At 44.3% G+C, this 26,518-nt stretch overlaps 1 protein-coding gene across 2 annotated transcripts in view; it reads left to right on the plus strand.

Annotated features, from left to right (window-relative positions):
* The window catches only part of BRAF (B-Raf proto-oncogene, serine/threonine kinase), a 57,440-nt gene that overhangs the window by 17,619 nt on the left and 13,303 nt on the right, over positions 1 to 26,518 (plus strand). The window contains exons 4-14 of one of the 2 annotated variants that reach the window (XM_081212041.1): positions 1,489 to 1,592; positions 5,105 to 5,207; positions 7,428 to 7,576; positions 9,442 to 9,558; positions 13,537 to 13,696; positions 15,253 to 15,289; positions 17,544 to 17,663; positions 22,283 to 22,419; positions 22,758 to 22,875; positions 23,531 to 23,615; positions 25,080 to 25,256. In XM_081212041.1, coding sequence (XP_081068167.1) covers positions 1,489 to 1,592; positions 5,105 to 5,207; positions 7,428 to 7,576; positions 9,442 to 9,558; positions 13,537 to 13,696; positions 15,253 to 15,289; positions 17,544 to 17,663; positions 22,283 to 22,419; positions 22,758 to 22,875; positions 23,531 to 23,615; positions 25,080 to 25,256 — 1,307 coding nt within the window. The remainder of the gene's footprint in view (positions 1 to 1,488; positions 1,593 to 5,104; positions 5,208 to 7,427; positions 7,577 to 9,441; positions 9,559 to 13,536; positions 13,697 to 15,252; positions 15,290 to 17,543; positions 17,664 to 22,282; positions 22,420 to 22,757; positions 22,876 to 23,530; positions 23,616 to 25,079; positions 25,257 to 26,518) is intronic. The other variant, XM_081212042.1, reaches the window with a different exon arrangement.

The following is a 26,518-nucleotide window of genomic DNA, read 5'->3' on the forward strand; positions in this document are numbered from 1 at the left end:
ACAGCTTCCAGTTGCCAGTTGTGACCAGGCTCCTTCTTAACAACAGTTGTCAGTACTTGGGTATAAACTGTTCTGCTGTCCCTTCATGACTTAAGAAGAAGAGAGGGCAGTGTGAGCTTACCTGAAAGGAATTTGAAAATAGTCACATTAAATGTCAACCGTACAACTTTTCTTCATGGGTGCACATTGGGAAGAGGCAAAGAACTTCGGGAAAATTGTATTTATGACCAATAACATTCATTTACTTATTGCAGAATACTTATATCCCATTTTATAACCCCCAAAGGTGATCTAAGCATTTTTAAAAAGATTATGAAAATAGAATACAGTGGTACCTTGGTTCTCAAACTTAATCTGTTCCGGGAGTCTGTTCGATTCCCAAACTGTTCGAAAACCAAGGTGCGGCTTCCGATTGGCTGCAAGAGCTTCCTGCACTCAAGCAGAAGCTGTATTGGACGTTTGGCTTCTTGTTTTTATCTGTAAGCCACCTTGAGTCCCATCAGGGGGGAAAGCAGGGTATGTAATAATAATAATAATAATAATAATAATAATAATAATAATAATAATAATAATAATAATAATAATAATAATTTTATTAATATTATAATGGGGGTGCAGGTGGGGAGGACTCATCCTCTTTTCCTGGCAGTTTTGAGGCAGCAATCAAACTCAGCCCACACCAAAAGGCAGGGCAGGAGTTAGAGAAGCATTCCTTCATGTATAACCCAATGGAAACATGAATCCACTGCCCTAAAATGTGCTGATAACTACAACCTTAGATCCCTTGGAAAGGGTTTAGAGCAGAGCAGGAAGGGCAACCCGTGACCCTCCAGATGTTGCTCACCTCCAGCTCTCTTCAGCCCCAGCCAGCAGAGGCAATGTTCGGGGTGACAGGCATTGTTGTTGACCAAAAACATACAGAGGACCGCAGGTTCCCATCCCTGGTTTAGACTAATTCGTGAAGGGTCTATCAACAGCTGTGATAGCTAGATGGATGGTCCATATTTAGAGGCAGTATACCATTGAACATCAGCCAGTTGGGTTCAGTAGAGCTTTTATTTATTTACAGCATTGATTGAGGCTGCCCAATAACTGTCTCTGCATGATTTACAAAACCTTTCAAGACAAGACAGATTCACAGCATGGTCAAAAATCATCAGCATATAAACAGCGGGTTACAATTCAAAACTTTAAAATCACAGATTTTAGACTGCTAGGAGAATTTTTAAAAATACCTTATCTGGTGCCCAAAACAACCAGGTGAGTCTTGCTAAGGAGGATATTTCACAGCTGTGGTGCCACAACTGAGAAGCCCCCCCCTCTCTCTTTCTGGTTGCCATGTCTCTTTATTTGATGTTGGGGGCGCCCAGAGCCGGACCTCTGAAGTAGATACTCACATGGATCCACTTGTGAACTGCAGCATGCTTTTAAGGCTTCAGAAATACATTAAGCTGAAGTAGTGCTAATGGTTTGATTTTGATTTTGCAGGTTCCAGCAAGATGTGGAGTTACAGTCCGTGACAGTTTAAAGAAAGCTTTGATGATGAGAGGTCTCATCCCAGAGTGCTGCGCAGTTTACCGAATACAGGATGGGTATGGTTTGTATGTAGTATGGCTTGGGTAGGGGTGGAAGAGGGAACGATTGCTAAAGTGATTCTTTCTGGGTGTTTTAAATGCATGAATAATCAAGATAAAAACAATTCACTTCATATTTTAAACAAATTGTTTTCCAAAGCATAGGTTAAAATCTCACTCTATGCCCCTTAGCAGTGGTTGTGGGTTGAGGGTGGGAGAGAATCCTTTGCTTTGTTCCTGCTAGTAGATTTGCTCAAAGTGCTCTCTCTTCTATACCAGCAGCCTTGTACCTGGTGTTTCTCAGGGTTTCTAAGAAACCAAAAACATATGTGCAGTTTTGAAAGGTTCAGTCCACCCTCTTGATTCAAAACAGTACCTGTTTGTATCCAAATAGAATCATAGAATCATAGAGTTGGAAGAGACCACAAGGGCCATCGAGTCCAACCCCCTGCCAAGCAGGAAACACCATCAGAGCACTCCTGACATATGGTTGTCAAGCCTCTGCTTAAAGACCTCCAAAGTAGGAGACTCCACCACACTCCTTGGCAGCAAATTCCACTGTCGAACAGCTCTTACTGTCAGGAAGTTCTTCCTAATGTTTAGGTGGAATCTTCTTTCTTGTAGTTTGGATCCATTGCTCCGTGTCCGCTTCTCTGGAGCAGCAGAAAACAACCTTTCTCCCTCCTCTATGTGACATCCTTTTATATACAGTGGTGCCTCGCAAGACGAAATTAATTCGTTCCGCAAGTCTCTTCGTCTTGCGAGTTTTTCGTCTTGCGATGCACGGTTTCCCATAGGAATGCATTGAAAATCAATTAATGCGTTCCTAGTGAAACCGCTTTCAGACCAGGTCCGGGGACAGTCTGTTGACCGGGGACAGTCTGTTCCCGCCCCCCCTCCCCGCTTCGGAACAGCGTTCCGAAGCGGGGCGGCTGGGGCAGCTGTTCCCGCCCCCCCCTCCCCGCTTCGGAACAGCGTTCCGAAGCGGGGCGGCTGGGGCAGCTGTTCCCGCCCCCCCCTCCCCGCTTCGGAACAGCGTTCCGAAGCGGGGCGGCTGGGGCAGCTGTTCCCGCCCCCCCTCCCCGCTTCGGAACAGCGTTCCGAAGCGGGGCGGCTGGGGCAGCTGTTCCCGCCCCCCGCTTCGGAACAGCGTTTTAAAATGCTGGGGGTCGGCAGCGAAGCGTTCGCTGCCGACCCCCAGCATTTTAAAATCTCCCCGGGACAGGGGGAGATTTTAAAATGCTGGGGGTCGGCAGCGAACGCTTCACTCCCGACCCCCAGCATTTTAAAATCTCCCCGGGACAGAGATGTCTCTGCTGTCCCGGGGAGATTTTAAAATGTTCCCGACTTCTCTGCTGTCCCGGGGAGATTTTAAAATGCTGGGGGTCGGCAGCGAACGCTTCGCTCCCGCCCGCCAGCATTTTAAGATCGCCCGGGGCAGGCGGGGGGAAGGCAGGCGGGGGGGAACAAAGACTTTTGCCCTCCGCCGGCCTTCAGAAGAGGTCCTCTTCTGAAGGCCGGCTGTGGGCGAAAGTCTTTGCTCCCGACCGCCAGCATTTCCCTATGGGCTTTCGTCTTGCGATGCAAGCCCATAGGGAAATTCGTCTTGCGAAGCGCCTCCAAAACAGAAAACCCTTTCGTCTTGCGGGTTTTCCGTCTTGCGAGGCATTCGTCTTGCGGGGTACCACTGTATTTGAACATGGCTATCATATCACCCCTTAACCTCCTCTTCTCCAGGCTAAACATGCCCAGCTCCCTTAGCCGTTCCTCATAAGGCATCGTTTCCAGGCCTTTGACCATTTTGGTTGCCCTCCTCTGGACACGTTCCAGTTTGTCAGTGTCCTTCTTGAATTGTGGTGCCCAGAACTGGACACAGTACTCCAGGTGAGGTCTGACCAGAGCAGAATACAGTGGCACTATTACTTCCCTTGATCTAGATGCTATACTCCTATTGATGAGGCCCAGAATTGCATTGGCTTTTTTAGCTGCCGCGTCACACTGTTGGCTCATGTCAAGTTTGTGGTCAACCAAGACTCCTAGATCCTTTTCACATGTACTGCTCTCAATCCAGGTGTCACCCATCTTGTATTTGTGCCTCTCATTTTTTTTGCCCAAGTGCAATACTTTACATTTCTCCCTGTTAAAATTCATCTTGTTTGTTTTGGCCCAGTTTTCTAATCTGTCAAGGTCGTTTTGAAGTGTGATCCTGTCCTCTGGGGTGTTAGCCACCCCTCCCAGTTTGGTGTCATCTGCAAATTTGATCAGGATGCCCTTGAGTCCATCATCCAAGTCGTTGATAAAGATGTTGAATAAGACTGGGCCCAGGACAGAACCCTGTGGCACCCCACTAGTCACTCTTCTCCAGGATGAAGAGGAACCATTGATGAGCACCCTTTGGGTTTGGTCAGTCAGCCAGTTACAAATCCATTGAGTGGTAGCATAGTCAAGACCGCAATGTAGTGGTTGGGAGTTACTCGTGCGTAATCCTGCCCCGTTTGAGCATCGGATTGCCTGGTTAAACCCTCCGGACTGCACAGCCCATCTCAGCGTGGCTGCCCTTAGTCACTCGTAGAATCTGTCTGTGGGCGTTTCTTAAAGCGCTGCCAACATAAGAGTTGTTTGACGCCTAAGCGTCTCCGCCTCTCACTGCGCGGGAGTCTCCTGCGCAGGGTGGGCGTGGGCAGCGGGGTGCTTGGGCTCTCCTCGCTAACTTCCAACGAAGAGTCCTGGAGCCCCTGCACCTCCCTGTCCCGTTGCTCTCCTGGATCCCTGGTGTTACACTCATTCTCTTCCCCTTATTCCCAGCTGAGTCTCCCTCTAGCGCTGGGACCTTCTCCTGCAGAATCAGAGACCCTCTCCTTCTCCCGTGCCTCTGATGGCAGTTCCCTGACACCAAACATAGGAGAAAACCTGCTTCTTGATCTCAGAAATTATCATGCAATATTTGGTTATGGCATCTTAAGAGGTGTCCAAATGCATAGCAAACAAACAATTTCAGAAAATATATAGTAGATAGTTAGCAGCTTCCCAGTTGCTTCCCTTTGCTTTTTCTGTATAAACTGCCCTTCTCATTAACTAAACTTTTTGTAGACTTTTTAAATAGTGGAGGCAAATACCCGAGAAATATTATTTACCTAGCAAAGCAATGAGGTTTACTTTAGGTTCTGGAACTCAAGAGCCATCCATTCTTTAATGCTGTGTATCAGGGATGGGAGACTTGTGGTCCTCCAAATGTTGGTCTCCAGCTTCTAGCACGCCTATCTAACATGACCAGCAGCAAGTGGGATGGGAGCTGTAGCCATACCAACATCTGCAGGGCAAAAAGTGCTTCATTCCTGCATTAGATCTTGTGATCTGAATTGCGGGAGAGAGTTAAGTATCTTGTAATTTGCCGCACAGTTAATTGTGATAAATCCATGCTAACTTCTTGCCATTTGAAGTTTCTAACGATGGAAGGCTTAAAAACAAATTCAAACTACTGTCCTCCACCCGCTCCCCATATCTGCTCATGGAGTTCATTTGCACTGCAGGGAGAAAAAGCCCATTGGCTGGGATACAGACATTTCCTGGCTCACAGGCGAAGAACTGCATGTGGAAGTCTTGGAGAATGTACCTCTTACGACACACAACTTTGTAAGTATTTTCCTACAACGCCTGCTGGTGTTGCATCTGTTTTTATTATGTTCTGAAAAGAAAAATTGGCAGCACGAGAATGGGCCTTTTCTGCAGTGGCTCCCCGTTTCTGGAACTTTCTCCCCAGGGAAGCTCGCCAGTGCCTTCATTATGTATCTTTAGACGCCAGGGGAAAACATTCCTCTTCTCCCAGGTCTTTGGCTAATTAAACAGTATGGCCTTTAAAACAGTTATATATTTTTGTGTTATTTTACTGTAAACTGCCTTGGAATTCTCTGTTGGAGGACAGTATATAAATTTTTTTAAAAAAATCACAGAATAAATAGCTGTGCCATGGGCATAGACAGCTGCTGCTTTTGAGCAGAATATTTGTGTTTTATACAACACATTTCCCCTTCGCTACAGTCACCTTCTTACATGTGTACACACCTGATAGCTATTTGTACATTTTAGCAAACTCAGTATAAAAAAACAACAACTTTTCCCCCCCATATACAAGTTTGTCTTCCTAGTCTCCTAGAGGCAATTCTCACTCACCACAGGCAAGCAGACAAGTGTCTTCTTACAAGCCTGGTTAAGCCACATTGTGAAATGCAGACTGGGGTGAATTGTATGCAACGTTGTACTTATTGCTGAGTGGAGGTTCTACCTCCAGATGAATCTACAGTACTTCTAGGTGAATAATGGTGAGACTATAAGCGTAATCTGTATGATGAGGGTAAATCAATGGACCAAATGTATTTAGAATCTTGTTTTAAAGTAGGATCTGGACAAGATGACCTTTAGTTCATTTTGCATGCTTATTTTAATCATGCAGTCTGCTTCCATATCATTGTAATCTCAAGGCTGAAGCCATAATTGCAGGAAGAATTATGTAAATTGTCCATGATTGAGAGCAATTTACTTGTCATTAAATAAAGTGTGGCTCTTTAGAAATAGCAGCATTCTCATGGGGAATTTAATAAAATGCCTATGTGAACCAGATTTTTAAATACACCGGAGCATGAAAGAGCAGCAAAAATCTGCTTGTTATATATTATTGTGTTATGAAAAGAATGTGTTTGGTGATCTCCTGCTTGCTGCACACCAGCAGGCAACTAATAAACCTGTTACAGAGTTGTGCTGGTCACATCAGTGATGCCAGCGCTGAGAGACAATCTGACCTAAGGAATGACAATTTAAGTGGAATCTGGTGGAAGCAAATTATCTGGATGGCTTTTTCACCAAAGGACTTCTGTCTTAGGTTTATTATATGGAGAGGCATTCTTAAAAATACAGCTTTGGCACTTCATTTTTGTTTCATTCACTGGAACCCAAGGAGGATAATTGCATAAAAATGCTCTGGGTAGCATCCTCTTAAAGTATTTTGTCTATTTTATTTGCTTTAAGTAGAATTTGCTACCTAACCTGCCTTTCGCATTCTACCAATTTTAAATCTTTTCAGATTCTGCTAAATAAAATGTGCAGATCTCTAAACCTTTGATACAACTTTTCTACTAGAGTACTTCAGCTATAATGATTTTTAAAAGAAACACATCCTCATTTTATTGTTTGATAAAAAACAAAAACAGTGCCCAGAGCTTAGATAGAACTTGGCAAATGTGCAAGTTTTAGTTGCTAGCTCTGGTAGGTGGAACTCTGCTAGAGCAGGGAGCTCCCCCCTCCCCTTGTGTAGCTAGAAATGGCGAGGCTTTGCCTGGTATGGTATTATATCATTTACATGGACCTTACTCTTCACAAACTGCTCCAGAAAGAAGACAGATTTCACTAGGTTACCTTGCACGTGTGATGGTTCTTTGTTTGAACACCCAGGAGCCATTTTCTTTCATAAACTGTTTCTTGGTAAAATTGCCATAGAAACATGAAATGTAAAGTTGCATGAAGGCAGGTGCAAAACAAGAAGGGGCAGATCTCCTGACATCAATGAAAATTGAGTTTTTGCTTTGTAAACACAAATGTGTATTAAAGGATTTGTATTGCACTTAATATGCACTAAATTATTATTACACACAATAGAACTGTGGGGGTTCTTCTGTTAGTTAAATTAGCAAACCGTTTGTCAGGATTACAGCTCTCTTTTCGGTCGTAGGGCTTTTAGAGTAATACCTTCGATGTAACTTAAAAGGAGCTTGAATCGGCCATTTTCTGACGAGATGACATTGCAGTTTTAGTGGGCGCGAGAGGGCCTTGTTTCTCATGCCTGCTTTCTTGATGGCGTAGGTACGAAAGACGTTCTTCACTTTAGCGTTCTGCGACTTCTGTCGAAAGCTGCTTTTCCAGGGGTTCCGTTGTCAGACCTGTGGATACAAATTTCACCAGCGTTGTAGTACAGAGGTGCCGTTGATGTGCGTGAATTACGATCAGCTTGAGTAAGTAATCAAAACTCCTCTGCGGTTTCAAATGCTCTTTCTCTGAAGCTACACACATAAGCGGTCACAACAGCACACAAGTATATTGCTGCGGTGGCATCCTTTGTATGGCATCCTTTGTAGGCAAAGGAGACATCTCTCCACCTAGGCTGCCTCTTCCACAGAATTAGACAAATGTGACTAGTATGCCCTGTGCCCATAAATGAAAGTTTTAAGCATGACCTACACAGTCGATGACAGGTCACAGTTATTGCAGTATAATGTGCCTGTGCTTTAAATGCAGTGTAGGCCAAGTTATGCGGTAGGGTGTCTGCCCATGAGTCTTTTCACTGTAGCCACTGTTTTTCTTTGCTGGCACAATATGACCAAGCCGTTGGTTGTCCCTTGAAGCTTTCTGTGTGAATGAGGATTACCTTTGGCAAAAGTAATTCAAAAGTTCAAGAAAAGAGTCTAAGGCAGTAAAAGTGTGGTGGGAGACCTCACGGGGTTTTGATTTGTTAAAGAATAAAATACAAGCTTTAAAAACCAGTTCAGCTACTGTACTTCGGTCCCAAAGGGGAAGGATTGTGCCTCATATTCATATGTAGACTCTTGTATTTGACTATAGAAAATGAAATCAATTATCCTCATAAAGTAACTGACTATTTGTTTTGTTGCTGCCAAGTTGGAAAACAAAACTTTCAGTAGCGGTTTTTCTGCCCCATCTATAAAACCATTTCACAAAAGATTTTCTACCTTTTGTTGGATACTGACTGTAGGGTAACCCACAAAGTCTCTCTTTTTGGCCTAGCAGCAGTGAAAATCTGGATGAGTTATTAAAGAGATTGCAGTCGACTGCTTTGAGGATGTTCTTATTTAGCCATAATTGTTCTTAATGGCTATTTAAAAAAATAAATCTGTATTAAATTTCACCCTTTCAACATGTGTTATATATACTGCATATATATACTTATGCAGAATTTTTAAGATGTAGGTTTTATACATGATTCTAGGTAGTAATGAGATTTTATGCAGTATTTTATACTACTGGTTTGTGTACTGTACCCAATCCACCTTATATGTGAACAGCCTATGGCCCAAGCCTTGATAAACTGCTGCACAAGGCTTTTCTCTTATTTAGTGATCAGAGATTGGTGAAACCATTTAAAAAATGCTCATATGGCAAAGAGATCTTTGAGATGTATTGTTTCCGAACAGATTTGCTTCTTGCTTATCTCCATATTTTTGAGAAACGGCTTCTGAATTGCTTGTCTGCATTTAGAAGCCGCTTCTTAATATGTTTGAATAGCATTTCAAAGAACTGACTGTATGTTAGTGTAGAATGTAGATGTTATGCTTTGGGCCAAAGGCCCAAATGGCAGCCCTGTTTGAAGCCAGCCCCTTTTCCCCCTCCAGATAATCCAGCATACTTAGCCAGGTTGTGGTGATGTCACATTGTGTTCTCCTGATAGGAAGAGGAGGTGGGGAAATGCAGTTTTAAGTTTATTATAGTGGCAAATGTGCCAGAATGTTTTGGGGAGTACTGGAATAACTGGACAGGGAGCTGCCCCCCCTTTTTATAGCAAAATCCCTGTTGGAAGTGAAGCATTGCAATACATGGAAATGCAGGACACAGCTTAGACCTCACAGAAGTAAGTGTCCTGCCATTATATTACAATGCTAAGAACTGATCTAAATAAAATGTTTCAAATCTCTGACATTTGACTTTCCTGCTTTACTGTTACAAAACTGTAGTGTCACCTTTCAACGTCTTTTCTCTTGGAAACATGTAATTTAACCTATGACGTTTTCTTCCTCGTACGTTTTACGTTGTGAAACTTCTGGGTCTTGCCCAAGTTAGGTTTTTCTTTGTTTTTGCCTCACAGTTTGCTGTTTGTCTCCAAGTTCTTTGAACATCACCCAATACCGCAAGAGGAGGCCTCCTTAGAGACGACCCCAGTATCCGGATCATACACTTCAGTGGCCCCCTCAGATTCGCCTGGGTATGCTCTTAAATCCTGCTCTTCTAATAATAATGTGGGTTTGTAGTTTCTGAAAGGGAGGCTTGGGATTCAGGGGGAGGGGAACTGGGTGTCTACACCCATTTATATCAATATAATGAATAGAAATTAAGTGATTTTTATACAAGGGCTTAAGAAAATAACGATAATAATGAGGAAAACTTTGTGAAGCATTTATTCATCCTTACTCATCTGTTTGTTCTGGCCTCGGTTACAGTACTGCTGTTTACTGCTTGCTCTAGATGCTTCAGCTTAAACAGTTTGCTCAACAAAGGTCAGCTTTGGCATGAGAAACCTCTCTTTCTTCCAAGGGGATCTGATTTGTATAAGCAGAAGTTGTTGGGAGGTTGCTATTGTAGCATTCTGCATTGGCCCAAAGTGGAGCTTGAGTGCTTTTCCTTCCCAAGTTTTGTTTGTGAGTAGATTTCTCCCCTGACACAATGGCTGTGTTCACAAATCGCGGTTTAACATGACACGCATGGGAAGTTCAGGAAGGCCTCACCTCTGCCGTCTCCTCCTCCTCCTCCTTAGCCAGGAGATGTGTGTGATAGGCTTGCCCTCTCATACAAACCTTTTGCAACTGTGTCTTTACTTAACATTTTGCATGTACCCTAATAGGGTCCATATTTGAGGTGCAGGGGTGATGCCATCATTCATCTTTCTGGTTCATCATTTTGGACACCATGAATGGTGTTGTGTGTGTGTGTTTGTAGACTTATTTTGAGGTAAATTTCTATCCTACCTTTCCATTTCCAAAGAAGTGCTCAAGTTGACTCACCTAAATAATCAGTAAAACAATTTATAAAAAAGCACACTCAACAGTAAAAAATAATTCTTCTATTTATTGTCTTTATCAAATGTATGTTCCACCCTTCCTCCCGTTGGAGCCCAGGGCAGCAAACATGCCTGAAATAAAGATCTACAACCTCTCCTGGACAATGACAGTTCTCTTTCTCAAGCTCTGGGAGGAAGACCTTTCATTGCCTACAGACAGCCACCCAATCTTAAACAACTCCTAACCCACAATAATACTACAACCAGACTTAACACAGACACTGGCACCAGAGCCTGCAATAAACCCAGATGCCAACTTTGCTGCCACATACACCCGGACAACACCATTACTGGCCCCAACAACATCACACATACCATCTCGGGACTATTTAATTGCTCATCGTCTAACATTGTGTATGCCATCAAATGCCAACAGTGTCCTTCAGCACTCTATATTGGACAAACAGGCCAAACCTTACGCCAAAGAATAAACGGACATAAATCTGACATCAAGAATCACAGAACAGAGAAACCAGTAGGAGAACACTTCAATCTCCCAGGACATTCTATACAAGATCTCAAAGTAGCTGTTTTACTACAAAGGAATTTCAGAAATAGACTGGAAAGAGAAGCTGCTGAATTACAACTCATTACCAAACTTAAAACCATGAAAAGACCTGGGCTGAACAAAGACATTGGATTCTTATCTCACTATACATGACTAAACCATTTCTCACCTTCCCACCCCTTGCCTTTTCCTGTAAGACCTATTACAGTCGTTAAGAGTCGTCAAGAGGCTCTCTCAGCTATCTGCCTATCTCCCATTCCCACCACCCTTCTGAGTAACACCCCTCCCCACCTTCTCACTATATAGAAGGATCTGGCAACTTCTGTTTCAGTGTATCTGAAGAAGTGTGCATGCACACGAAAGCTCATACCAAGAACTAACTTAGTTGGTCTTTAAGGTGCTACTGGAAGGAATTTTTTTATTTTGAAATAAAAATGTGGCTTAAAAAACAACAACAAAATATTTGAAACATTTAAAAACTGCTAAAAACAACAAAATACAATAGTGCTGTAATGGGTATGGGGTTGCTCGTGCGTAAGTTGCCGCCTCTCCTGGTTATGTTGCCTTGTTAAACCTTTCTGTCTGGACAGCCCTTCAATTCGTGGCTGCCTCAGTCGCTAGCAGAATCCGTCAGTGGGCGTTTCTTAAATCTTTTCCAACATAAAAGTTGTTTGACACCCAGTCTCCTCCTACTCTCTCTGCGCGGAAGTCTTCTGCGCAGGGTGGGCGTGGGTAGCGGAGGACCCGTGCTCTCCCCGCTGGTGTCCGGTGAAGAGTCCTGGAGCCCTCTCGCCGATTCCCCCATCAGCCCCTCTATATCCCTGGTGTTGCGCTGATTTGCTTCCGCATCTGCGGAGCTGCCTCTCTCCCTGCTGGGCCCTTCTCCAGCATCATTTGAGAGCCTTCCCTCCGCCTCTAGCTCCGATGTCAGTTCCCTGACAAGTACCTGTAACCAAGCATGCACTTCAGTAAAAACAGAAACGTTTTAAGTAGATGTCTGAAAGAATACAGTGATGGGGCTTGCCTAATATCAGTTGGCAAGGTGTTTCCAAGCACTAAAGGCCTGACAAATGTAGAACGAAGATTGTGATGCACTTTTAGAAGCACAAGTTCTACGCATCAGAGTTATACCTGAAGTAAACTGGTCCCAACCTGTTAAGGGCTTTATATACCAATGGTAACCCCTTGAACTTGGACCAGTGGTGATCTGGCAACTAGTGCAGATCTTTGAGCACAGGTGTAATCTGCTGACACTCTCACTCCTATAAGTGATTGTACTGCAGCATGTTGCACTAACTTGCCTTTTCCAGACTGAGCACAAGGGAAGCCCCAGTAGAGTGGCATTGTAGTAGTCCCATTTTTAAGCTACCGATGCCTGAACCTCTGTGGTCATGCTGCCCCCCAGTCCAGGAACGGTCACAGTTGTCTTACTAGCTGAAGCCTGTGGAAGAAAAAGAAGTAACAAAACGAAGTTCTTACAAAGCATTTAAAGTAGTAGAGAGCCACAGATTTGGTCTCCAGCCGAGGACAAAATACAGGTGAAGAGAAGCCAACCAAGGAAGCCAGTTCTGTATTCTCTGATATCAGTCAGGGTTGGGGCAGGATTTGTAGCAGTTGTCGGAAGCACAGACATCCATGGCGTGCCCACCATTTTAGATTTGCAGTGCTCTGGTACAGAATCACTCTGGAAGACTGTGGATGTCTTAGCCTTGCACCAAGCAATATAAAAACTGGTTCTAGGATGTGGGGGGGGGGCAGAAAAGTGGGTGGGGACCATCTTATGCCAGGATCAGCACCCACCAGATCTTGGCAGCTGCCCAAAGTGTCAGATGCTGCGGCCAGGCTTACCCCAGAAGGTGGCAGGCGGCATGGAAGAGCCACACATTCTGATTACTGCAATAAATTATACGTAGGGCTGCCTCTGAAGACTGCTTGGAAACTTCAGCTAATGCAGAATTAAGCAGCCAGGTTGCTCACTGGAACAAGACAGTTTGAGCATATTACACCAATCCTGGTCCAACTGCACTGGCTACCAATTAGTTTCCGGGCCCAATTCAAAGTGCTGGTTTTGACCTGTAAAGCCTTTAAACGGCTAAGGACCGCAATACCTCAAGGACCGCCTCTTTCCATATGAACCTACGCAGACCCTGAGATCATCTTCTGAGACCCTCCTTCGTGTGCCGTCTCCTCGAGAGGTCCAGAGGGTGGCAACACGAGAACAGGCCTTCTCTACAGCGGCTCCCCATCTGTGGAATGCTCTCCCCAGGGACGTTCGCCTGGCACCTTCGTTATATACCTTTAGGCGCCAGGCAAAAACGTTCCTTTTTAACCAGGCCTTTGGTTGACCTGATTGACACCCTATACCCTTTTAAAATGTGGCTCTTTTTTGGGGGGGTGTTATTGGGTTGTTGTTTTTATTTCGATTTTATATATTGTGATCTTTTCTGTGAACCTCCCTGAGACCTCCAGGTATAGGTTGGTCTATAAATTAAATAAATAAATAAATCTCAGTGGGCAAATAGATTCAAGTGGGTGCAGATGGTCCCAGTTCCATCTTCTCTGCAATAACTAGGGAACCTGGCAGACCTCAACCTTTTTTTATGCCTTGTCTTTCTCAGCCCATCAGTTCTCCCTGGTCCTTCTCCTTCAAAATCCATTCCAATACCCCAGCCTTTCCGACCAGCAGACGAAGACCATCGGAATCAGTTTGGTCAACGAGACCGTTCCTCATCTGCCCCCAACGTGCACATCAATACTATAGAGCCCGTCAACATTGATGTAAGTTGCCGCCTAAGCTTGGTCTTTAGAAGCCGAACGTTTCTTTTCCTTTGCTATGCTACTTGAGGAAGAGGTGGGCAAACAATGGGCCATAGGACTTGATAACCTGGATAAGTCCTTTCTCCCAGCTTATGTAGCAGAGTCTTCTTGCCACTACCACCTGTTCTTCCAAGGGTGGAGGAATAAGTGGGTGTATAGGGTTGGAAAGAGAATTAAGACTGTCTTTTAACTGTGTGTGTGTGTCCATTTTTTAACTCTTTGGAGGAGAAGGAAAGGGATATTTGTTAATCGGCTGCAGATTCTGAACCATGCATTGCGTTATCTCTGACGATCAAACTCACATACAAAGTGATGAATTTTAATACATAATGCTGCCTGAGTTTCCAGTCCCCATGTATAATATCAGGATTTGGTATTATGGGCAAGTTCACATATTCTGTTTAAGTGACAGCCAACCCTGTGATAGTCTGGCAGACTGTGCCCATGACTACATAAATGGGTGAGATGCTATTGTTTGTTACCCACCCAGAGCCTTCAGAATGGGGAGGGATAAATACAGAAAAAATAATCCTTTCCCAGCTTGGCTGCCATGGCTGGGTAAAAATAAACAATTACGATGTGATTTCACACTATGTGATTTCCAACTATTTCACACCCTTTGATTACAGCTTGGTGGTTGTTACTAAATGGAACAGGTGAATGTGTTCTAATACATGCTGTGTGCATGTTCATGGCCTGAACAAATTTTTGACTGGAACATTTTGTCCCTAATTATTTAAATTTGTCTAATGCAAAGTCCAAGGTAGGTAGTGAGATCTTGTGTGTGCGGTCCACAGCAGCTAAAAATTACTGTGGATGACAGCCAACCATGGTGATCTAGTTTTACAATGGACTTCCCTTTCCACTCCTTCTACCTGCAGCACCCACATCCTCAAAATCTGCTTTGGGGGGTAGTGGGAGGAGAGGAAGGGCCATCAAATCCACTGGCATTACGTTGAATATAGCCCTGAGCATACAGGCGCCTGCAATCCATTGGTATTACCTCATGCTATTCTCCTAGGACATCCCAAAACAGAATTAGTTGCCACTTCTATTTTGCTTGATGAATCTGTATTAACTCAGAAGCTTGCTATTTGTTTGTAGTGGAAGTGGTCCATAAACTTAACGCCTTGCCTATTTAACACTGCTAATTGATGATCATCGTTCTCCTTGTAGTGTCAATCAATAGTCTTCATTTTCCCTTGCTCTTTTAGAACACTATTTTAAGACTATCTGTTAGAGCAGAACATGACTCTGGCGTCATTCTCCCAGCTGCTTCTTGACCCTATTTGCTAATACATTTAGCTTGCCATACCCAGCAAAGTTCAAATGGCCCTATGCGTGGGCAGGTATTGGCAGGCAAGTGACCATTTTGTGGACAGGAGGAAACATATTCTCTATCTATGCAACTGTTGTCAGTTGACATTTCTTATATTTGTGTTACATCACCGTAATTATGACAAGCAACTGAAGTAATGCATTAATAAGATGCATACAGCTTTGTTTTTGATTTGTAGGAGTTGATTAGAGATCAAGGGTTGCGAGGAGAGGGAGGTAAGTGATTTTGCTCTCTTGCATAAAAAATGCATTGCTTTGCCCCCTCCCCTTTGTCCACCTTCTTTTGCCAAATACAGACACAGAGAGAAATGTAAACAGAACAGTGAAATTGAGCTGCACTTGCTTGTCCCATGACCTTTGAGTTTGTTTGATGAAAAGTTTTAGTGGTTCACTCCCATTGTGGGCGAAGAGGAGGGAAGAACATCATGCAAAGTGGTAGCCAGTGTTTTTTGTGTTTTTTTCTAAAGTGGGTTATCAGATGGGAATAGTAGGAGGTAACTGACCTTCAGTAAAGTTATCCTTCTTTACCTTCCTTTTATCTTAAAAAGGCCAAACGTGCCACGCATCTATCTTGATATACAACCAGAACACCTACACAACAAGGACTCTAGGGGCCTGTCAGCCAGCACAATTTGTGAGCAGAATACTGAGCACTGTTCCTCTCTAATTTTACAACATGGGAGCATCCTAGAAAAATCCCCATGGTATTCAGAACCACGAAGGCTTGATCTGTGTGACTGTTGAGAATGCAACAGTCCTTAGCATATGCATAACTTTCTTAGTAGTAGAATAGATCAGATGTACACATATTTTGATATATTTTTAAAACAAGCTCCCAATAAACAGGACACCTGGCTTTAATGTTTCAATATATAATTTTTTTGAAACCAATCCTTACAAATACAGCCTAAAGGAAGCATTCCCTTCTATGTTGTGAGAGACAGAGTTGAGGAAGCCTTCTGCCATGACACATGTGCCTTGCCTGAGAGCAAGGTATGCTTTGGCCTATAGATTGATTGATTTTGTTCCCGATTGCATATTTATACCAATTTAAGATGGATGTCAGGGATGGGCAGGAGATTGAGGGACTGGGCAGAGGAGGAAGATGCAGGGTAAGCGGCCAACGATTTCTGGGGTTCTGGGCCACGTGTGGCAGCAGCCAGGGGAGGGGGGAGAGACGGGGACAGGGGAATAGGAGGCGGAGGAAGTTCTGCAGGAGGTCTTGGGAGTCTGAAGAGCCCACAACAGCCCCAGATAAAGTTGTGCCTTCAGAATCCCCTCTGCTGTCTCCATGCTCAAGGAGGGCCTTGAAGGACAAAGCTGCCGTTAAGGAGGGGCTGTTGGGTGCTTGCGCGAGTGCACCGCATCAGACAAGGGTGGAAGAAAGCAGAGGTGGCAGGGCCACACTGCCACTCGCAACTGGGCCGCGGAGGGAACTTGCCTAGGCAGCTAGTTAAAAGGGAGTGGTGTGTGTATCCGGTGCACCATAGGAGCTGATGTGCCAATAAAGAACAAAACATCTAGCCGCTCGTCCTCATTAGTTTGGATGCATCCAGGACAACAGGTATGGTGGCTAAGATGCTCCCATGCAGTAAAAAAGTAAAGCAGCCTTGAATTGACTTCTCATGAATATGTCCAACTCTTGAGAGTAAAAGCCTGCTCTGTGTGCTTATATCCTTTCCCCACCTTGTAACAAACGTGCTTATGGCAGCTGCTGCTGCTGCTGCAAAACCTGTTTGGGTTAGAGCTCCATTTGCTAACTGGCTGCCAGGCTTCACATTAAGGCTTTGACTTGGCTCGTCATCATTTGAGTGCGCAGTATGGGCTTTGCCATATAATGCAGGAGAGCATGTGTCCCTAATCAGCCGGCCTTTTCACTTTCCATAGCTTCTTTTATGTCCCCCCCACCCCCCCCCACCTCCCTTTCTTTTTATCCCATTTGCAATTTACGACTTCAGCGTTCAAGACAAACCTTGTTTCAGCCAGGATTTTCTTCTTCTTCTGTTGGTTCCATCTGACAAGCTGGCTACTACTTTGCAATTTTGAGTTCGGAGGAGTGAATTAAAACCGTAAACCCCACCAGTTTAATTACATTGCCCGTTTTGACTATTGTGTATGTCCAGGTAGCTGTGGCTTTTGAACAGTTTTGCCCATTTTGTCCCAACATTTAAATGTTGTGTACTATGATGTCATTTTTAAACTCTGGTCAATAAGCTCTCTGCTGGGCATCTGAGAATATGCAGCAATTCCCTGCCATTTGAAAGTATGCTGTTCAGGGTTTTGTTTTTGGTTTTTTTGTGTGTTTTTTAAAACAAAAAACAAAAAAAGTAGAAATATGGGGTTCTCCCCTGCAAAGTCATAAACTATCTATGCCTAGGAGTCAAAGCACCTTAGTTATGTCCCATGACTTTCATTTCTTCTGTGTGTCTGTCTTCCTGTCTCTGCCTGCCCGTCTCTTTCTCTCTAACAGCCCCTATGAACCAGCTGATGCGCTGCCTTCGGAAATACCAATCCCGGACTCCCAGTCCCCTCCTCCATTCTGTCCCCAGTGAGATAGTGTTTGATTTTGAGCCTGGCCCAGTGTTCAGAGGTAGTTGGGCTCTTCTTTCTCGTTTTCACCCAAATCAAACTAAATAAAAACCACAGATGCTGTTTGTGCCTCACCCTCACAGCGTGTGTATGTAAGTGTGTGAGTTTATCAAAACACTGTCTTTTTTGTTTTTGTTTTTTGGGTTTGTTTGTGTTTTTTTGGCTTGGCCTGGCTGGAATGCTTTGAATGTGCTTTTTCACCCATTTTCACTCACCCTTATTAAACTCACAAATTACTCTGCGTTGGATATAGAGCATTGTAGAGACGATGTTTTTTCCATGCTGCCTTTCAAAAAGTGTTGCTTGTTGCAAGGGTCTCTAGTTGCAATGGAAATGAGGATAGGAGAGGTCCTGCAAACACTTAACATCTGTACAAACTATTTTGCACTCCAAGAGATTCTTCTATTAAAGGCTGCCAACTGACCTCACCCACCCCAAAGAAAACAGCCTAGCCTACTCCTGTACCTTTAACAATAGGTTGCATCTGCCAAAATTAACAGGTTAAGCCTTTTCTTGGCAACAGATCAGCCTGCTTTTAAAGTCACAAGAGCGAAGGTTGGTAGAAAAGTTGACAACCCTACCTGGGGTTCCAGCAGAACCATTCTTGTTGTCTGTCTGATGTTAAGGCTTTGCAGGATTTTGGAGGAGACTGATATTCCTAATTTCCTTGACTGTCAGTTTCAACTTAATGCTTGAGATAGAGCTCCTCAATTAATATTGTCTTTCATAGAACTGTTGCAAAGTACTAACAATTCTGCTGACAACTCACTTCAGTATATAATTAATTACCTTCTAGTATAATTTATCTCACTGATGATATGTTGGGGCTGTGACTAATCTGGATACTAATGGAATATATTACAGAACTCTGCAGACATCAGTTGAAATCAGGTTTGGTTTGTGTACAAGCAAGTTCCATTTCGACTTAAGTCTGTAGATATTTGGCTGCCTGTAAACAAATTCTGCTAAGCAAAAGCATCAGAGCTGCAATCTAGCACAGAACTGGGCATGCTTAGTGATATTTTTCTCTCTCTACTAGATTGTGGCCCAGATGTTAAACTGAAGCATGATTCTGATGTGGCAGTGCACAGCCATAAAGCACATACAAAAATAGCGATACACAATTCTGAATGTTTCCAATTTGAAGCAATAGGCAGTTCACCCCATTTGTTAAATAATTTCCAAAATGTATAGATTGATCTCCAACTAAGTCACACTCGGAGTAAGCCTGTTGTAATTGATGAACTTGTTATTGGAGTCGATTGAGTTCATTTAGTTTACTTGTGAGTATGACCCACATTGGATCTCACTCATAGCTTTCATAATACAGTGGTGCCCCACAAGACGAATGTCTCGCAAGACGAAAAACTCGCTAGACGAAAGGGTTTTGCGGTTTTTGAGCTGCTTCGCAAGACGAATTTCCCTATGGGCTTGCTTCGCAAGACGAAAACGTCTTGCGTTTTTTGCAAGTTTGTTTCCTTTTCTTAACACCGTTAATACAGTTGCGACTTGACTTCGAGGAGCATCTCATAGAACGCGGTGTGGTAGCCTTTTTTGAGGTTTTTGGTGATTTTTGAAGCTTTTCCAAAACTTTACCGACACCGTGCTTCGCAAGACGAAAAATTCACTAGACGAAAAAACTCGCGGAACGAATTAATTTCGTCTTGCGAGGCACCACTGTAGTTTAACCAGATAATTCAGAATGAACACTCTCTAAATAAGGTTTTATGTTTTGTGATAATAAGTGCCGCTTTTTCAAAAGTTTCAGGTTTTAATTATGACCGTAGAGATAATATCACTTCTAAAAAGTGAATAAGAGCAGTCCCCTCCTGCTGTAGGATTAGCTTTGTATTGATGGTCCTGTGTCTTTTGAAATTTAGTCCAACACTCATGGAAAGTGTCAAGATGACACTTCAGACCAAGTTAGCAGTTTGCTAAAAAAAAATAGCAATTTCCAATGGTAATCTTACACATTCATTTCCCCACACAGAGCTTTTTCTTCAAATTTTCAAATCCCAATAGATACTGGCCCTGCTAGGTAAATCCCGGTTAATGACTCCCTGTGAAAGAATAGCAATCTAGTGCAAGCTGCCCAATCACTCTTACCCTGGCACAAGCAGGACCAGCAAGGCATAAAACTTAGTTTAGCATGATGTCCAAATCAGGATTATTATGCTTTACCTACCCCTCACAAACTATGAACATGAAGCCAAAAACAAACCTTGGGTTTGCGACACTGGTTTGTTCAAGAGAAACAACCACGATCCTTGGTTTGAGAGAAATGACAGCCCAGGCTTCGTGGCTTTTTCATTACAATCATACCAGGGGAGGAGCAAATTGTGAGTCAACAGGCAGCATTACCGTGGCATGTGAACGGCATCATAGGAGTGGAAAGGGTGGATGCTACAAGTGCAGAAAAGGCAGAAGTAACCACTGTAGACTGAGAGGACAGACCGATAGATGCTGCAGAGAAGAGGAGTTAAGGGCCTCAATGCAGAAATCTGGGATTCATTATTCAGTCTGAGCCAGAGGTGGAACATCTGTAAGGAAGCATCACGGACAGTGGGAGAGAGTAAATTAGATAGAAGACCAGGGAAAAGCCAGGCATTCGTTATAGCCGAAACCATCAGCACAATGAGAGCCCTCAATAAGAAGAATTGTGTGTAAGGTCCCCCAACCCATTACAGGATTCAGGAAATATGAGACGCCTTTAGTTTGCTAAGGCAGCAGTCGTAAATGCACTTGTGAGGAGTAAGCCCCTTTGAATACAGTGAGACACACTTCTAAAGTAAATAGGCGTAGGATTGCACTCAGAATTGTTCTGTTGGGGAAAGAAAACAGTTGTAAACTTAAATGGTCGTGGATTTTACTCCTCCAAATCTGAGCTTCCGATATTCCAATATCCAAATTGCATTTTTATTCTTGTAGTGCCAACTAGTAGTGCTCTGTAAATAATAATACTCCTATTTAATGCTTTTAGGGTGGGGTGCTGCTTAAGGTAAACGAGATAGTGGAGCAGAAGGCATCTTCTGCTTGTATACCACTTTTGTGACAGCTCCTTCACAAGCCCAGCAGCAGAACAAACCATGACCCCCCCCCCACTGTGTTATTGCAGGGCTCAGAATCTCTGAAGCCTTGTAGAGGATTCAGCACAAAATCCATCTGTGTGTGGCTTCCTTGCTTTTGTGTCCAGGCCAGTAACATCTTTTGCCCAGTTATAAGATACTCTTCAGTCGCTTGAATTAGTTCCCTTTCAAGTGGCATTGTAAAGCTGTGTAGATTTAGGCCTATTTGTGGCTCTTGTGTTCATCTCTTTACATGAATGTCTCCCTTCAGCTTCAAGAGCTGTTTGCTATGTAGCGTGTGGGGTGGGGGAAGCCTAACAATTGAGGAGGGGAAGCATTTCATAGACACCGTTAGGTTCACAGAACTCACTTTACAGTTCTCTGGATCTTGGCCTCCCCTTTTAATTCTTTCCATTGAGTCCAAGTTGGTTTCACATTCTCCTAGGGCAGCCTTTGCTAATCTAGTGTCCTCCAAGTGCTTGGGATCACAACTTTCGTCAGCACAGCCGAAAACACCTGGAGGGCGCCAGCTTGGGGAAGGCTGTTACAGGGTTAGTGGTAGCAAGTCAGGAAAGCCAGCAGAATTAAACAAAATACAAAATAGTCTGAAGTTTCTCTTAAAAACAGGCAAACCAAGTGCACAAACACGGTTTCACTTCACATCTTGCCTGCTTAAAGAAAGGATGCGTGCAGCCCAGAAAAATCTAAAATGCGCTTTAGGTTCTTTGATTAAGGTGGGCCTTAAATCTTTAAGCCCTTTAACTCCTTTTGCACTCATTTTAGAGGCCCAGTCCCCCTGTCACATTAGTTTAAATCCATAGTTTAATATGAATGAGCAACACGCAGGTCCACATTGCTCAAAAGTTCCCGTGGTGCTCCTTTCCTACTCATGATTCTGCTCCATGGACCAAATAAGCTAGAGTCTGGCTTGTCCAGTTGTCAAAACCCGGGCTCATGGTTTGTCTCCTCCAGACAAACCACAAGCTGTAATTGAGGCTTGCTCTTCACTTACGACTTGTGGTTTGTTTGCAGAAAACCAGTCACTAATCAGCGTTCAGACAAGATAACCGGTCAGACTCTGGATTGTTTCATCTTTGGAGTGGCAGGAACAGGGGAGGCGCTCTGGGGGAACTTGTGAGCATTGAGCAGCATGTTGCTCACTCATAGCACACCAAAGTCTGTTTTAAACTATGGCTTAATGTAACATGTGAGCTGGTCCAATAATTAAGCAACTAATTGCAACTGGGCAGTTTGCAGTGATTGTTGTTGAACAAGCTTGATCTTTCCTCTTTTGTGAATTAAAGGCACAATCCCACAGAAATCAGCAGATTTTTAAAAACTGAATTTAGTGTGCTAGGACTGCAACCTGAAAATGTATGTTAAGTGCACTTGTTTCGTAAGTCTTACCTCTTACTTTTAAATGCCTTTTATGTTTGGAAATATTGCATCTTAACTGCAGTTTCTGCACTTAACTATTGTGTGAAACAAGCCTAGCAGGGAATGTTTATGTCTTTAGAAAGCCAGAAGTACTTTTGACTTTTAATCTCAAATACAGGCTCAACCACGGGTTTGTCTGCCACGCCACCTGCCTCCTTACCCGGGTCCCTCACCAATGTGAAAGCGTTGCAGAAATCCCCGGGGCCTCAGCGAGAGAGGAAGTCTTCCTCCTCTTCAGAAGACCGGAGCAGAATGGTAAGTCCAAAGCTGGTTTATTGAATTGGCAACCAGGCTTTACCACATTAGAGACTCAGTGTAGATGTTGTGCTGCCCAAACTTCTAACTGTGGTTAGAAAATCAGGAGTGCCCCAAACACTTGGGCACTTATTCCTCCCCCTCCTCCTATATGCCAATTCCCCCTCCCCTTCATTTGCAGAGGTAAACTTAGTGTAGCATTATGCACTATGGCTGCAAACTATGGGTTGTAACTACTTATGATTAGCAAAAACAAAATACGAAACACCAGTGTAGTTGTAAGGCTTTCTGTGTTAGGAAAACATATGGATGTATTACTAAGGTTGCTTTTCTTGCAGAAAACTCTTGGTCGGCGAGACTCAAGTGATGATTGGGAAATACCAGATGGCCAGATCACAGTTGGACAAAGGATAGGGTCTGGGTCATTTGGAACAGTCTATAAGGGAAAGTGGCATGGTATGTAATTCCTGCACCAAACCATTTTTTATTTACGAGTTGATTTTTTTTTTCTATTTTAAAGTGTGTGACACCAAAACCTTAGCAGATTAAGCCAATCTCAGTTTTGTTAATGACTTTGAGGCCTCTTATTCTTTGTTGTCTATGTAAAAGCTCTCCCAAGTTTGTGTGCTAGAGTGAGAAGAGTGTCTTTTGAAGGAAAATGCAGTAGTTGGGGACCAAATCCTGTGCAGCCGGTTCCAGTGGCGTAGCGTGGGGGGTGCAGGGGGGGCCGGCCGCACCGGGCGCAACATCTGGGGGTAAGGGTTAGGGGGCGCAAATCCACAGGTTAGGGGGCGCAAATTACTTGCCTTGCCCCGGGTGCTGACAACCCACGCTACGCCACTGGCCGGTTCTATGCACCCAGTGGAGCTTTAGTCTTGCAGTTTTTTTGAACAGCAGTGTTCTACGCTGCATAGCAGATCTCTTTCGAAAAGGAGGGCTCAGGCATCGAAAAGCAGTTTGTGATACAGCATGACAATAGTAATCAAAAGGAAGAAAAGGCACATTTTGCACCTAGAACACCACATAACAATATCTGAGTTTTGCATTCTGCTTTTTGAAAAGTTGAGCAGCTGTATTATACAGCTGATATTCTTTAAAATTGCTTTTTCAGGTGATGTTGCAGTGAAAATGTTGAATGTTACAGCCCCCACCCCCCAGCAGTTACAAGCCTTTAAAAATGAAGTAGGAGTGCTCAGGTAAGGTTGTGTTAGTTGCATGTTGATGGCTTGACTTCCCTTGAGAAGCCAGTGAGCTTGAGCCGTTTGTTCAGAACACTGTGCTCCTCCCAGTCCTTCTGCTGAAAGGCAGTTTGTGTTTTCCTGATATTTTCTGGTCCTGTGTTAATCCCTTATAAACATGTCTTCATGCCCACACAGTGAGGGAATATTGGATGCTTCTGCATTGTCAATCCATGTTACCACGAGAGAGAAAGCAAATCTTTCCTGCACTTCCTTCATGGATCCTTGTTTTCCCTGGCTCTGCTCTGCTTGATGACCTTTCCCCCATCGCTCCCTCTCATAGTAAATTCACATGCTGAATGCCAAGAACTACATATCCAAAATGGAGTCGTTGAGAAACAAGAGGGATGTATCAACATGCTTGGGAGAAGCCCGAGTACAAAAATAATTTTTTAAAAAAATCTATAGGGGCACTCCCCCCCCCCCAAATAAAAAATAGCTGGATGGGCACTGAGTCTCCTCAGAAGCCCGAAGAATGCTAGGTGTCAGTAGAAAAGAACAGCAGCAAATCCCAGGTCAGGGAGAGAAAAGGTGACACGATGGTTCCCAGAAGAGGTTGTGGCTAACTGGAACTCTGAGCCAAAGCATTCCTGTCGTGAAGCAAGAATACCCTGTAACATTGCAGGTTCCCAGTGTCTTGTCAGATGCCAACTGTGAGCCTTCTAGGCACAGTCTGTGCTAATTCTTCAAAGTGTCTGTCACAGTAGATAGAAGGTTTACTCCATCTTTCAGACTTCAAGTCATTCAATTAAATTGATTGGCAGGAGAATCTGTACAGACAGCAATTATTTAATATGGGGTTGTATCCAGTTTTGCCTTTGCAGAAAGCACTTCTGCTTGCCCAAGTCATCTCCCTTGCTCCCTGAAAACCTGTTCTCAAGGTTTAGAAGACCTTTCATATCAGAACAGGATATTGGGCAGAGGGCTGCAGTAGATGGATAGGTGACAGTTGTGTATCCCATCCTGAGTGTGTAGTGGCAGGGAGAGGTAATCTGAGGTCCTCTAAAGAGGATGGCCATCATCTTTGGTGATTTAGCTGTACAGCTGAGGGCAGATGGGAGTTGGAGTGTAACAACATCTGCAGGGCACTAATGCAACCCATAATGCAAAACAGCAGCAACAACAATTTTATTATTTATACTCTGCCCATCTGGCTGGGTTTCCCCAGCCACTCTTGGTGGCGTACAGAATATATAATGCATTTAATGAAATAGTTGCTACAGGATGTGGCAGTGGTCACTAGCTTTAGATGGCTTTAAAGGGGATTCGATAATTTCAGCCATGATGTCCATATGGAATCTGCACTAGATGGACCTTGGTCAATCCAACAGGATTCATCATATATCAGGGCATTCATTGTTAGAGCCCTTCAATCCATCAAAAGTATTTTCAGTGATTTTAAGCACTCCTTTCTTTCCACAGGAAAACAAGACACGTGAATATATTGCTTTTCATGGGTTATTCAACAAAGCCGCAGTTGGCTATAGTTACGCAGTGGTGTGAAGGCTCCAGTCTTTACCACCATCTACACATCATTGAGACCAAATTTGAGATGATCAAGCTGATAGATATTGCACGGCAGACAGCACAAGGAATGGAGTAAGTATAGTACTATATACTCAATAGGAGAGAGGGAGGGAAAAGAGAGTTCTCCACACACTGAGCTTTGTCGGTGCATGTGGCAGGGATAGACAGGCCTGTGGCCCTCCAGATGTTGTTGGACTACAGCTCCCATCAGCCTCAGCCAGAATGGCCAGTGGTCAGTGATGATGGGAGTTGTAACTATCAGCATCTGGAGAGTTGCAGGTTCCCCATCCCTAACACAGGAGGTTACCGTATTTTTCGCTCTATAGGACACACTTTTTCCCCTTCAAAAATGAAGGGGAAATGTGTGTGCGTCCTATGGAGCGAAGACACCATAGCCCCGCGACCCTCTCCCAGCTGGAGAGGTGACACGCAGCTATGGCAGGAGCCTCTATAGCAGCGCGTCACCTCCCCAGCCGGGAGAGCGCGCGCGGGGCTAAAGCAGCCTCCCGCGACCCTCTCCCAGCTGGAGAGGTGACACGCAGCTATGGCAGGAGCCTCTATAGCCGCGCGTCACCTCCCCAGCCGGGAGAGCGCACGCGGGGCTCAAGCAGCCCCCCGCGACCCTCTCCCAGCTGGAGAGGTGACACGCAGCTATGGCAGGAGCCTCTATATTAGCGCGTCACTTCCCCAGCCGGGAGAGCGCGCACGGGGCTAAAGCAGCCCCCCGCGACTCTCTCCCGGCTGGAGAGGTGGCACACGGCTATGGCAGGAGCCTCTCCGCTGCGCCTTTCCGCTGCTCCCTGACCTGCTCTTTGGGGCTGGTGGTGGGCTTCCCCCCCCGCCAGTCCCAAAGAACAGGTCGAAAGGAACCTGAAGCCTGGAGAGCGAGAGGGGTCAGTGCACACCGACCCCTCTCGCTCTCCAGGCTTCCAAGGTAGCCGCCTGAACGCACCTTAAACGGCACCTTGTTTTAGAGCGGGAAAACAAGAGGGGGAAAGTTCTCCCCCTCTCTGTGCAGTGCCTCCTGCCGCTTCACTGAAGGGGCGCTGGGCAGAGAGGGGGAGAATTTTTTTTTTCTTGTTCTCCCCCCTCTAAAACAAAGTGCGTCCTATTGTCCGGTGCGTCCTATGGTGCGAAAAATACGGTAATATGGCAACGTCATAGAATCAGTGGGGAGGTATTCTCGTAAATTCCTCCAGATACTTTGTCTGGTGCCAGATACTTTGTCTGGTTTAAAGATTTTCATCGTTTTTACTTTTTACTGAAGACAGCTAGAATAAAATCTCTTACATTTTTCCTCCAGCTAACATTAGAGCATGATGTTTTACAAGGGC

This window comes from Podarcis bocagei (genome assembly GCF_964188305.1).
Source record: "Podarcis bocagei genome assembly, chromosome: 10".
NCBI classification, from domain to species: Eukaryota; Metazoa; Chordata; class Lepidosauria; order Squamata; family Lacertidae; genus Podarcis; species Podarcis bocagei.